Source organism: Ahaetulla prasina, chromosome 6 (genome assembly GCF_028640845.1).
Source record: "Ahaetulla prasina isolate Xishuangbanna chromosome 6, ASM2864084v1, whole genome shotgun sequence".
NCBI lineage: Eukaryota > Metazoa > Chordata > Lepidosauria > Squamata > Colubridae > Ahaetulla > Ahaetulla prasina.
In genome coordinates this window covers 107,758,698-107,772,601 of record NC_080544.1, presented here as the reverse complement: position 1 = coordinate 107,772,601, position 13,904 = coordinate 107,758,698, and the positions used below count along the sequence as shown (strand labels likewise).

General features: G+C 50.2%; 1 protein-coding gene across 1 annotated transcript; it reads left to right on the top strand.

Annotated features, from left to right (window-relative positions):
• Positions 1 to 407: 407 nt before the first annotated feature.
• LOC131201269 (PHD finger protein 13-like) lies at positions 408 to 13,704 on the top strand. Its single transcript, XM_058189077.1, has 6 exons — positions 408 to 766; positions 948 to 991; positions 7,891 to 7,983; positions 8,363 to 8,888; positions 10,882 to 10,926; positions 11,812 to 13,704. Exons 1-6 carry the CDS (start codon positions 742 to 744, stop codon positions 12,036 to 12,038), a joined length of 960 nt encoding a protein of 319 aa, XP_058045060.1. The 5' UTR covers positions 408 to 741; the 3' UTR covers positions 12,039 to 13,704.
• Positions 13,705 to 13,904: the final 200 nt, after the last annotated feature.

The window sequence follows — 13,904 nt, the reverse complement described above, 5'->3', positions numbered from 1 at the left end:
TGAAAGAAGGAAAAAGAAAAAGAGCAAAAGACCGAAAAAGAAACCGCGAGGGAGGCTGAAAAGAAGGAGAGGAAAGGAAAGGAAGATTTTTTTTGCCGGGAGATCCCGGCCCAAAGCCGCCCACCTTCCCCTTCCTCCTAAAGCGGCACCGTCACCCCGCCTGCCGATGGTCGCAAACCAGCCCCCCTCCCACCCCACACACACACATACCTTCCCCCCCCCGCCTCCAGCAAGCTGGTGGGCGAATCCAAGAGAGCGAGTCCCGGGGGGGGGGCGGGGGAAGAAAAGCGGGAGGAGATCCCCGCCGCGGCAGCTCCCCCCCCCCCGCGCGCCTGCCGCCGCCGCCGCCCCTTCCCCTTCCTCCCCAGGTGGTACTGCCTCCCGCGCCAGCCCTTTGCTGGGCGGAGCCTCCCCGGGAGTGGGCGGGGCGAGAGGCGGAGTTGGCGCTCAACAGCCGGCGCCGGTTGCAAGCGAAGGGGGCTGGGAAAGCGAGCGGCCGGTCCCGCCAAGCCTCGTCGCGGTCGCCCCGCGGGAGAAGCCAGGAAGGAAAGAAGAAGCGAGCGAGGAAGGAAGGAAAGAAAGAAGGAGCGCGTCCCGTTGCTGGCCACCGCCACCGCCGCCGATCGAAGCCTTTTCCCCGCGCCCCGATCCTCGCTCCCTCCCTCCCTCCTCGCCTTTGCGGGGAGCAGCGGCCGAACCAGGCGGGCAGCCGAGCCGAGCCGGCTGGAGTTGGCGGCGGGGATGAACAGCTCCGAGGAGGACGCAGGTGGGGCAGCCGGCGGGGCCGCTTTTGCAAAGAGCCAAGCCCGGGAGGGACGGACGGAGGGAAGGAGGGCCAAAGCGGGGCACTCGGCCTGCCGGGCAGAAGGCGCCGGTCTCCGGGGCTCCCCGGTTGCTTCCCCGGCCCGATCTAACCTCCCCTTTTTTTCTCCTCCTCTTATTTTCAGGTGCCAGCCCGGTGCCCAGTCCGGGCTTCCCCGCCTTCGACGAGGTGAGTCCCGAACGCGGCCGGGAGTCGGGAGGGAAAGGCGGGCGTGGGAGGGAGGGACGGAGGGGAGGGGGGGCAAGAAGAGGGGATCCATCCGCTCCCCCTTTGAGCCCCGCTTTCCTCAACTGACTCCGGGGTGGCGGCGGCGGCGGCGGAGGAGGAGAAGAGAAACCGGGGGTGAGGGGGACGGAGGGAGAGACGGGGGGGGGCAAAAAGAGGGGATCCATCCGCTCCCCTTTTGAGCCCCGCTTTCCTCAACTGACTCCGGGGTGGCGGCGGCGGCGGCGGCGAAGAGAAACCGGGGGGGGGACGGAGGGACGGGGGGGCAAAAAGAGGGGATCCATCCGCTCCCCTTTTGAGCCCCGCTTTCCCCCAACATGCCGGTCTCCGACTCCGGGGTGGGGTCGGAGAGAACCGCTGCCTCCGTTGACTTGCGAGCGGGCGGAGAGGCGGCGGCGGCTTCTTCTCCTCCTCCTCCCGGCGAGGGCGGCGCTCCCGGGTGTCTTTGGCGCGGCGACGGCAGCGGCGGCTCCGCCCCGGCTCCGGAGTTTTTGGCATTGGCCGTCCCGCGTTTATCCGACCCCGGCCGGCAGCCTTTTTTTATTTTATTTTTATTTTATTTCCCGGCGGAGGGGGCCAACCTGAGGCGGGAGACCTTCCTCGGCGGCTTCTTCTTTCTTTCCTCCCGGGGCGGCTGCCGGCCAAGTTTAACCTCCCGGCTCTTTTCGCCCAGGACGGCGGTGGTGGTGGTGGTGGTGGCGGGGCCGCCATCTTAAGCGCCGCCCGGGTGGGAGCGTGAGGAGGGAGGGGAAGGTGAGGGGAGGACGACGGCGACGACCCTCCCCCGGTTGGTCCTTGCCTCGAGCCGGACCGGCGTCGTGAGGGGATTTTTGGGGTGTGTGTGTGAGAGAGAAAGTTCGCTTGGCTCCCGTCTTTTTTTTTTTTTTTTGAGGGGGGGGGAAGAAACGGGACGACGAGGAGAGGGGGTTGTTTTTGCGCCGCCTCAGCTTGCTGGTTTCCTTCTTTTTTTATTATTTTATTTTATTTATTTATTTATTTATACGCGGCACGACTAGATGGCATTAAGGGGTGGGGGGGTTGCCCTCTCCTCTTTAGAGCAGGGCTCTCGCAACGTTGGCCGCTTTAAGCCTGGCTGGACTTCAACTCCCAGAATTCCCCAGCCAGCTTTGCTGGCTGGGGGATTCTGGGAGTTGAAGTCCGCCAGGCTTAAAGCGCCAACGTTGGGAGAGCCCTGCCTTAGAGAATTGCCCTCCTCCTTTTTTCTCCTCCTCTTATTTTCAGGTGCCAGCCCGGTGCCCAGTCCGGGCTTCCCGCCTTCGACGAGGTGAGTCCTGAACGCGGCCGGGAGTCGGGAGGAAAGGCGGGCGTGGGAGGGAGGGACGGAGGGAGGGGGCAAGAAGAGGATCCATCCGCTCCCTTTGAGCCCCGCTTTCCTCAACTGACTCCGGGGTGGCGGCGGCGGCGGAGGAGGAGAAGAGAAACCGGGGTGAGGGGACGGAGGGAGAGACGGGGGCAAAAAGAGGGGATCCATCCGCTCCCCTTTTGAGCCCCGCTTTCCTCAACTGACTCCGGGGTGGCGGCGGCGGCGGCGGCGAAGAGAAACCGGGGGACGGAGGACGGGGGCAAAAGAGGGGATCCATCCGCTCCCCTTTTGAGCCCCGCTTTCCCCCAACATGCCGGTCTCCGACTCCGGGGTGGGGTCGGAGAGAACCGCTGCCTCCGTTGACTTGCGAGCGGGCGGAGAGGCGGCGGCGGCTTCTCCTCCTCCTCCCGGCGAGGGCGGCGCTCCCGGGTGTCTTTGGCGCGGCGGCGGCTCCGCCCCGGCTCCGGAGTTTTTGGCATTGGCCGTCCCGCGTTTATCCGACCCCGGCCGGCAGCCTTTTTTTTATTTTATTTTTATTTTATTTCCCGGCGGAGGGGGCCAACCTGAGGCGGGAGACCTTCCTCGGCTTCTTCTTCTTTTCCTCCCAGGGCGGCTGCCGGCCAAGTTTAACCTCCCGGCTCTTTTCGCCCAGGACGGCGGTGGTGGTGGTGGCGGTGGCGGGGCCGCCATCTTAAGCGCCGCCCGGGTGGGAGCGTGAGGAGGGAGGGGAAGGTGAGGGGAGGACGACGGCGACGACCCTCCCCCGGTTGGTCCTTGCCTCGAGCCGGACCGGCGTCGTGTGGGGATGTTTGGGGTGTGGGTGTAAGAGAGTAAGTCCGCTTGGGCCCCTTTTTTTTTTTTTTTTTTGGAGGAGGGGGGAAGAAACGGGACGACGAGGAGAGGGGGTTGTTTTTGCGCCGCCTCAGCTTGCTGGTTTCTTTCTTTTTTTATTATTTTATTTTATTTATTTATTTATTTATACGCGGCACGACTAGATGGCATTAAGGGGTGGGGGGCTTTGCCCTCTCCTGTTTAGAGCAGGGCTCTCCCAACGTTGGCCGCTTTAAGCCTGGCTGGACTTCAACTCCCAGAATTCCCCAGCCAGCTTTGCTGGCTGGGGGATTCTGGGAGTTGAAGTCCAGCCAGACTTAAAGCGGCCAACGTTGGGAGAGCCCTGCCTTAGAGAATTGCCCCCTCCCTCCTTTTTTTTTTGGAGGGGGGAGGAAAACCTTGTCCCAATTTCCCCTCCCCCCTCTTTTTGAGTGGGGGATGGGACAAGGTTTTCCTCCCACCCCCCCACCTGCCTCTGCTCAGGTCTTAGTGTGGAGAATAGAATAAAATAGAATTTATTTATTTTTTTATTTGTACACATTAAAACATAAGACAAACATGCGACATTTATATATATATAAGTGCATATAGAATAGAATAGAATAGAATTTTTTATTGGCCAAGTGTGATTGGACACACAAGGAATTTGTCTTGGTGCATACGCTCTCAGTGTACATAAAAGAAAAGATACGTTCATCAAGGTACAACATTTACAACACAATTGATGTTCAATATATCAATATAAATCGTAAGGATTGCCAGCAACAAAGTTACAGTCATACAGTCATAAGTCATAATATATATATAAGATAAGAAAACTGAATAATAGGGTAGAATGTAGCTGAAATAAAGGAAGATAGATCATAAACGTAAAATAAGATAGGATTAAAATGTGGATATGTAGTAAGAAAGATATATATATATCTCACTATTTCTTATCAGCTATTCAGAGCAGTCCTTTCTTACTATATATCCACATTTTAATCCTATCCTACGTTTATGATCTATCTTCCTTTATTTCATCTACATTCTACCCTATTATTCAGTTTTCTTAGCTTTCCTATTTTCTAACCGTTCATACCATCTACACCAGGCCTTATATTATTCTGTATCTTATTTTTTTTTATTGGCCGAGTGTGATTGGAAACACAAGTAATTTGTCTTGGGTGTGTATATGTTCTCCGTGTAGGTAAAAAGATACATTTGTTAAGAATCATAAGGTACATTATCTTATCATAAGGTATATCATCCATCATAAGGTGTATTAGAAGGAGAATAAAAGACATTCGTCGAGAATAAAAAAAGATACAACACTTAGGAATCATCGAATTGTGCTAGGAAACAAGTAAAAACAATATAAATTGTAAAGATACAAGCAACATGGTTACAGTCATAAGTGGGAAGAGATAGATACTAGGAAGGAAGAGAAGAAGAATAGTAATACAGGCTTAGTAAATTATTTGACGGTGTGGGAATCAGTTGTTAAACAGAGTGATGGCATGGAGGGGGGGAACTGTCCTTGTGTCTTGTTGTTCTGTTGTGCAGTGCCTTATAGCAGGAGTCTCCAACCTTGGCAACTTTAAGCCTGGTGGACTTCAACTCCCAGAATTTGCTGGCTTCGACTCCCAGCTTTGCTGGCTGGGGAATTCTGGGAGTTGAAGTCCACCAGGCTCAAAGTTGCCAAGGTTGGAGACCCCTGCTTTATAGCATCTGTTTTATTCTCCCCCCCCCCCCCCGCCAAAAAAAGGGGGGGGATTTCCAAGCTCTTGGTGGATCTGTCGCTTTAAGTCTTCTTGTGGCTTTTATCTCCTTCCCTCCATCCCTAAAAAGATGGATTGCAGTTAGGGCAGGGTACGTTTTGTTTTGAAGATCTTTTTTCATATCTGCCCCCTCTCCCTTCCTGTTTTGAGATTTGGCAGGAAAGCCTAGGTTGTTGTTTTTTTTGGTTTTTTAGGGAATTCCCCCGTTCCTGGCCTTGCATCCATTCTGATGACTTTCTTTTCTCTAAATGTAACTGGAGACGCTCTGGGTAACCAGATGGGTGGCCCATAAGTTTAAATTTAATAGAGGAAAGAAACATCCGTGAGGATCAGCATTTCTCAGTATGGATAACAGAGTACAGAATAACAGAGTTGGAAGGGACCTTGGAGGTCTTCTAGTCCAGGGGTCTCCAACCTTGGCAACTTTAAGACTTGTGGACTTCAACTCCCAGAATTCTTCAGCCAGCTTTGCTTAAAGCTGCCAAGATTGGAGACCTCCGTTCTAGTCAAAAAAAAACCACCACCACCTAGGCAGCAGACCGTATACCATTTCAGACAAATTGTTGTCCAAACTTCCAGTGTTGGAAATTCACAACTTCTGGAGACAAGTTGTTCCACTGATTAATTGTTCTAACTGTCAGGAAATTTCTCCTCAATTCCAGGTTGCTTCTCTCCTTGAGATTAATTTCCATCCATGGCTTCTTATCCTAGCTTCAGGTGCTTTGCAGCAACCTTACAAAGAAGGGGATATATGCAGCTCCTGCCCGCCTATCAGTTTGAAAGCAGGCGAATGCAAGTAGATAGATAGGTACCTACCAACCACTTTACTGGGAAGATGACAGAATGTTCCTTTGGCGCATAGCTATGCTGGCCACATGACCCTGGAAAATATCTTTGGACAACATGGGCAATGACCACCATTGCTGACAGAGAAAGTTTTACCTTTTAGAGTTCCTTAGGGTACCTGTCCTGGCTTCTCTATCAACTTTGGGGGCTGGACCCATGGGCCAGCTTGGTAGGGCATTTCATCAGTATTATTTATTAAATTTATATGCTGGCCAGCCCATCTCACTATCACGTGTTGGGTCAATTTGAGTCCAGCCTTTTGCAAAAAAAGAAGAAGAAGAAGATTGTCTTGGTATGCTTCAAATTGGGGAGGGAGGATGTTAAGAATTCAGCAATCTCCCTTGTTTTGGCTGGAATCTGATCTCCGGCTTTCCTTTGTCTGCAGGCAAGCCAACTTGTTTGCTTTGACTGCGGTGCCTGCAGGGAAATGTCTCCACATTTCCACACCATTATCATTGTTATTATCATCTTCCCCACTAAATAGCAGGAGAGTTCCTTTCCCTGGAGATCCAGGCTCTGAGATTTACTGCTGGAATTCACTCCCTTTCTCTTTGGTTTTGGAGTTGAGGGAAAAACCACAGGGCCAAGCTGTCCTTTCGGTTGTGATAAGATATTGGGTGGCCAACAGTATTTTCTCCTTGTTTAGACTATCTTAGGAAAGCTAAATGTCCCAACTGCTAAAAAACAAAATTTTTGTTCTTGTGTTACATAACAGAAGCTGGGATCCTCAGGGAAGTGACAGTATTCATTGAGGTACAGAGCATGTTTTGGCTATAAAATGCCTTGTGGCTGTATCCTCACACCATCTCTTAACTTGGTCTTTAAAATAACTGATTTTCCGTCTTGGTAAAACTAGGGAAACCAGCGTTTCTCAACTTCGGCAACTTCAAACTAAGATGGGTGGACTCCCAACTCCAAGATTCCCCCAGCCAGCTTTCTGGAGCACTGTAGCTTGGAGTGAAAGATAATAAAGGAAAGACATGATACAGGTGTGGGAGTGTATAAAATCACACAAAGGTTAAGCCTTGCGCAAATAGGGTTGGAACTCAAGGACATTGACTGAGATTCAGGACTGAGAAGGAAGCATTTTTCACCTGATGTGTAATTAAATATTGTCTTATATTTGAAGACTTCAAATATTTGCAGCTGGGAAGCCACAGTGGAGAGAACTGGTGAGTCCAGGCTGGTGAGCTTTCTAAAAGCATCCATCTAGATGTCCACTGGATCAGGGGTCTCCAACCTTGGCAACTTGAAGCCTGGAGGAGTTGAAGTCCTGGGAGTTGAAGGTCCACCAGGCTTCATGTTGCCAAGGTTGGAGAGCCCTGCACTGGATGATCCAAAAGGCCAGCCCAGATCCTTTGGGCCACACCAGAATCTGCCACATGAATCAAGCTTAGCTGCTGCTTGAGATGCATTCGTGTTTTTTCATGACCCGGCGTTGATTGTCAGGAACATTGAGCAGGACAATGCAATGGCCTGCCTCTGAGGGAGAGAGGTGCTTACACTTAGATAGCAAACAATCCACCTGAAAGGGTATTTTGCTCACAGTGCTGACCAAGGCTATATTGGCAAGATGGTAGGTTTTTGGTATGGGTACGATGGGCAATGATTTATGGAACTGAATAGGGTAGCCTCGGTTTTGTCAACTAATTTGTGTTCTCATGACATTCTACTTGTTGGGGCAATATCATAAAGACACTCTAATTATTTATGCTCAGCTAGTTCGTTAACCTTGTCAAAGGACCCAATAAAGGAGAATATTTGTAGCTCGGGGTTGAAATGAGGGATCCTTGGCGCTCTCTGAGCTGGCTTGTTTTCTTGCAAGACGTTTTATTACCCTAACCAGGTAACATCCTCAGTGCTACTAAGGAGTTGTTGTTTGCTGCCGGTTTATATTCTGCTCTCTTGCCTGTCCGTGTGTGGTGTGTGTCTTTGAGATTCTTGGTTGGGCTGTTTACCGATGGCTCTTCAGCAGTTTCTTGATTGGGATCCTGTTTACTTGATTGTTGGTTTGATGTTAAACTATTGTAGGAGGATATTGAGATCCAGGCTTGTATAAATCCCTGCATGTTTCTTTGCAGCCACCCCAGAAAAGACAGAGAACTGTAGAAGACTTCAATCAATTCTGCACTTTTGTGCTAGCCTACGCAGGCTACATTCCCTACCCAAAGGAGGTAAGAAAAGTGCATCGGGGTCATGGAATCGAGCGCTTGGCCCTTTCTCCGCCTTCCTTCCTTAGCTGGGGGCTGAAATACCGGTATCTGTATGTGGGAGAGACCCTATATTATTCTACAGCAGGGGTCTCCAACCTTGGCAACTTGAAGACTTGTGGACTTCAACTCCCAGAGTTCCTCAGCCAGCAAAGCTGAAGTCCACAAGTCTTCAAGTCTTCAAGTTGACTTGTGGAGTTGAAGTCCACAAGTCTTCAAGTTGACGTCCACAAGTCTTCAAGTTGCCAAGGTTGGAGACCCCTGTTCTACAGGAATTCCCATTCTCTGCCATCTGCAATAAGGCAAATCACACGGCTTTCTCTTCTTTTTTTCCCATCCCCAGAATGAGCCATGGACATACCGAGGCAACAGGAGCCCTCAGAACAGCACCGGAAGCACCCAAGACAGCGAAAGCTGGGGATCGTCCCAGTCCTACGACTCTCAAGTGCTTTCAGACGATGGAGGAAGCAGGAACGCGACCTACAAGGGGGCAGGAGAGCTGCTGACCTGCCCTAACATAACCGGTAGCTTTTGCACTGGTCAGCACCAGCAAACCAAGAAGAGAAAGCCGTCATCAAAGAAACTCACCGTGAACCAGGCGACGGACAAGGGCTTGATGCCCCTGAAGGACCATGCACAGAGAACGCCCGAGATTTGCACGGAAGCAAAGGAGCTGGAATCCTGTCTCGAAGAGCTCCCATCCAGACCTCTGCCAGAGCAAGTGGAGAAAGACTCTATCCCTGGACTTTATGCCGAAGAGAAGACTGAGGAACAAGGGACATGCAAAGAGGAGAGAAACGCCTCTGCCTCTCGGGACACAGTGGAGCAAAGCACAGAAGGACCTGCAGAAGACGCCCCTCAACTTAGCAGTAAGTCTCCAAGTACTGGTGCTCTTAGAACAGGGCTCTCAAACTTGCAGTCTGTGGTCCGGATGCGTCACGCCCTGGGTTTAGAGAAGGGGGAGGGAAACGTCGAGATACATCACATCACAACACCCTGACGAGGCGAGTTTGACACCCCTATCTTAGAAGAAATTCAACAAGGGTGACACCCCCCACCCCTTAACCAGACACAACAGCTAAACTTGATCCACTTAGCCCACGGCCCCTTAACACAGCAGTGTTTTCCAGCCTCAGCAACTTTTAGATACGTAGACTTCAACTCCCAAGAGTTCCCCAGCCAGCATGAAGCAGAATTCCCTCAACCATTTTTAGGACTTACGAACTTCAACTCCCAGAATTCCCCAACCAGCATGGCTGGCGGAGAAATTCTAGAAGTCCACAAGTCTTAAAGTTGCCAAGTTTGGAGAGCTCTGCTTTAAAGGGATCAGCTCCTTCTGTAGATCTGCAACGATCAACCCTTAAATAGACTTAGGCCAACCCATCCAGATGTTCATTTTCTTTTGGATACTCTCTGCGGCACCCTGTTCGCATTGTAGTGTGCAAATGGCTGGAGAATTCTGGGAGTTGAAGTCCACCCATTCGAAAGTTGCTGGGTTGAGAATCGCTGTCTTAACATAACATAACATCAGAGTTGGAAGGGACCTTGGAGGCCTTCTAGTCCAACCCCCTGCCCAGGCAGGAAACCCTACACCATCTCAGTCAGATGGTTATCCAACATTTTCTTAAAAATTTCCAGTGTTGGAGCATTCACAACTTCTGAAGGCAAGTCGTTCCACTTATTAATTGTTCTAACTGTCAGGAAATTTCTCCTTAGTTCTAAGTTGCTTCTTTCCTTGAGTTCTTAGAGAACTGGTGTTCTTAGAGAACTGGTGGAAGTGACCTAGGATGCTGTGCAAACGGATGCATAAAGCAGGCCCTCTTCTTTACCCGATACTTTTCTCTCTCCCTCTTGCAGATCAGCCCGAAGAGTTTACTGCAGCCTCAGACACCAAAACAGATGGTAAGTTAAGGGGCAGTAGGGCCAACTGCCATTAGGGGGAGCAAATGCATTTTGGTTGAATTCTTTAATAAGCCCAGAGAGTCACAATTCTCAATCTGGCAACTTTTATGACCAGTGGGGTTCAATTCCCAGAATGCTGTGCTGCTGGAGAATTCTAGGAATTGAGGCACATGCGTCTTTAAAATTGCGCTAGGGTTGAGAAATGCTGCCATAGAGGCTCATTTACATGCATACATCCGAACTAGAAAGTGTTTTTTCTCTGTGTCATATATGTGGGCATAGGTGTAATTTTGTATTGTTTGTTTATTCACGCTCATGTAGTGTATATTGGAAGTGGTTGACCCATTGAGAGCTGTATGCGACAAAATTTCATTTGAATATATGCCAATTAGTTGCAGGGGTCTTCATTCTGGGAGTTGAAGTCCACAAGTCTTAAAGTTGCTGGGTTGAGAATCGCTGTCTTAACATAACATAACCTTAAAAATTTCCAGTGTTGGAGCATTCACAACTTCTGAAGGCAAGTCGTTCCACTTATTAATTGTTCTAACTGTCAGGAAATTTCTCCTTAGTTCTAAGTTGCTTCTTTCCTTGAGTTCTTAGAGAACTGGTGTTCTTAGAGAACTGGTGGAAGTGACCTGGCTTGTGTCCTCCCTGGGAACGATCCTGTTACTTTTGAGGAGTGCCAGACGATGGTAGTTCTCCATCATTAGTGGAGTTTGTGTATGGAGAGATTAGGCAACGTTTTACGGTGTAACATCAGGAGCCAATAAGCGGCAAGAAAAGTTTGATGACTCTCTTGATTTAGAATGGTTAGCTGCTTAAACCAGATCAATTAAAGGCATAGTGGCTGCTTTATCACTTTACATGGCTTGCTCTTTTTAGGTGGAAGGATGCTGTGCAAACTGATGCATAAAGCAGGCCCTCTTCTTTACCTGATACTTTTCTCTCTCCCTCTTGCAGATCAGCCCGAAGAGTTTACTGCAGCCTCAGACACCAAAACAGATGGTAAGTTAAGGGGCAGTAGGGCCAACTGCCATTAGGGGGAGCAAATGCATTTTGGTTGAATTCTTTAATAAGCCCAGAGAGTCACAATTCTCAATCTGGCAACTTTTATGACCAGTGGGGTTCAATTCCCAGAATGCTGTGCTGCTGGAGAATTCTAGGAATTGAGGCACATACGTCTTTATAATTGCGCTAGGGTTGAGAAATGCTGCTATAGAGGCTCATTTACATGCATACATCCGAATTAGAAAGTGTTTTTTCTCTGTGTCATATATGTGGGCATAGGTATAATTTTGTATTGTTTGTTTATTCACGCTCATGTAGTGTATATTGGAGGTGGTTGACCCATTGAGAGCTGTATGCGACAAAATTTCATTTGAATATATGCCAATTAGTTGCAGGGGTCTTCATTCTGGGAGTTGAAGTCCGCCAGGCTTAAAGTTGCCAAGGTTGGAGACTCCTGGATTAGTGTACATTTAAAGTGACAATAAAGTTATTCTAAGTTCTATTCAATCACTACAGGCACGGCATTTCAAGCATTTGGCATGGGTTGAAAATGAAAGGAAGTTAAAACAGCTAATTTTATAGCCATCTCTAAGGCAGGGATCCTCAACCCCCAGGTTGCATGTGTGCATGTGCATTTCCACTTGCACAAGCAGCTTGCACCGATGGAGCGTGCACGTGCTTTGCCCGCTGTTTGCGCGGAACCATCCCCTCCTCCCCCCTCCCCTCCCCAGCCTGCAAAGCCAGAAGGTTGGGGACCGCTGCTCTAAACAGTTTTAAGAAAAAACACTTTATTAATCACAACGTTAGCTTGGGGCGTGGCTAGCTGAGAAAAACAAGCCAGGGTGCCGTTCATAAAACCTTCCCCCCCCTCTTTTTACGCAGAAGACGACGCTTGGGACCTCATCACTTGCTTCTGCTTAAAGCCCTTTGCTGGGCGACCCATGATCGAATGCAATGAGTGCGCGACTTGGATACACCTCTCCTGCGCCAAGATCCGCAAGTCCAATGTGCCCGATGTCTTCATCTGCCAACGCTGCCGCGACGCCAAGCAAGAGATCCGCCGGTCCAACAGAGCCCGGACCGTCCCCCGCAAGCGCTTCTGTGACTGACTGTAGCCGGGAGAGCCACCGCCCTCCAAAGCTTCAGTTGGAGATATATATATAGTTTGCTGCCAAGACAATCAAAATGCAGGAACTGCCCTAGGGAAGAGACCGGAGGCAGCCCTGGAAATTTCCAAGACTTTTTTTGACACACGTGTCTTATTCCAAATGTTGAGATTGGGGAAGAGGAAGACCCTGAGGTGCTGTGGAGGTCTCAGGGTTATGCTAGAGCAGCAAATGCACAAATGCCTGGCAGACACAAGAGACTGTTGAGGAGGGAGGGAGGGCAGGGGTGGGTGGGTGGGGAGATTTATCTGCAGGCAATGCACTAAGTCAGCCAGTAGCCTCTCTGCCCTTGTGCAGAGGTGCCTTTTCTCAGCAGCCTAAAGGGAGTTGGGCCCAAGCAAGACTTTTCTGTGATACGCTAGCTGCTCGGACTTTAAGTGGGTCGGATTGTGCACCCCAGTTTTGTGGATTAGTTCTTTGCCCCTTAGAACGGTGGGTCGGGAAGCTCCTTGACCTCTTTCCCAAAAGCACACTTCAAAGAGGTCCAGTCCCTTTTCCCCTTGTGCTCACGCGCACACACACACACAACTTAGAGGGCTCTTTTGCAGCCCATTTAGAGAAATCTGTTCTCTGTCCCCAGGACAACTGGCACCCCGCTTCGGAGCTTCCCCATCCTTTCAGCACTCGAGCGAGACGCCATGCTATATAGCCAGGTGGCTAGTCACCGTTGGACCAGAAAACGGGGTTGATAAATAATATTCCCTGACTGTACAGACTTGGTATGCAGAGGCTTTGAAAATATTTAGCTCTATCTACTCAACTCACTGGCCTAGCCTAGACTTCCGGTTGCACTACTGTCTTATTTGAAGGGAACGTGGGACTTGAGGAGGGGTGGGGGGAGGAGGAGAAGGGAACCGAGAACACAAATAGCTGTAGAGCCTTTTTTAGGAGCTAAGAGGGGAGACCTCTTTCTTACCACTCTCCCCAAGGTAGATGGATGGTGAGGCACCTGGCAGAAGCAGATTGGGTCCTGCTTGTCTCCAGGCTGCTCTTGGGAGAGCAATCTGGGGATTTCTTTAAAGAAAGAAAAAAAAATAGAGTGAAGATCTGTGTACTATGCAAACTACTGGTTGTTCCTGGGGAAATTGTGCCAGCAAGCAAATGCTTGGGAGATGATTTGTCACTCTTCCCCCGCTCCGCCGAGACCCATGTGCCTTCTTTCTTTCATCTCATCCTTCAGTCACGCTGGACGGTCTGCCCCAATGGCACACGGGATATTGCAGTCATTTTCATTTCAGTTTCGCCACCCCACCCGTTTGGAACAGGCTACACCTGGTCACTGCTTAAAAGAAAGCAAAAACCCAGGCCTAACTTACGATCCCATCAGTACCTCTGCTCCCCTCGAGTGTTTACATTTTTACGGTTAGTCTCTATAAAAATGTAAGGTAGCACAGTACAATGCTGTATACTGGGTATATACATATAGATTAAAATACTTTTAAAGCAGCTCTTGGTGCTTCGTTTCAATGCAAATCAAACCACTGCCTTTATCAGCCGGCCACATTTGCACATAATTTGGGCTTCTGGGGGTTCAGGAGAACCTCTAGCTAAGATTCTGTGCAGTTCGGAGAACCTTCCTGGCTGGGCCTTCCCCTCCCAGGAGTCCCCATGCATCCCGTTTCAGATGCAGGTAAGTGCAGGCCATGTGCAGAGGCTCATGGAGGGAAAAACAGGCCTCCCAGAAGTTTGGGAAGGCTGGAAATGAAGGCCTCCAGAGCCTGGGGAGGGCAAAAATCCCACCCCCCATGGTGCAGGAGGCTGACCTGGCCACACCCACCCAGCAACAAAGTAAAGGACCCCTTGCTAAAA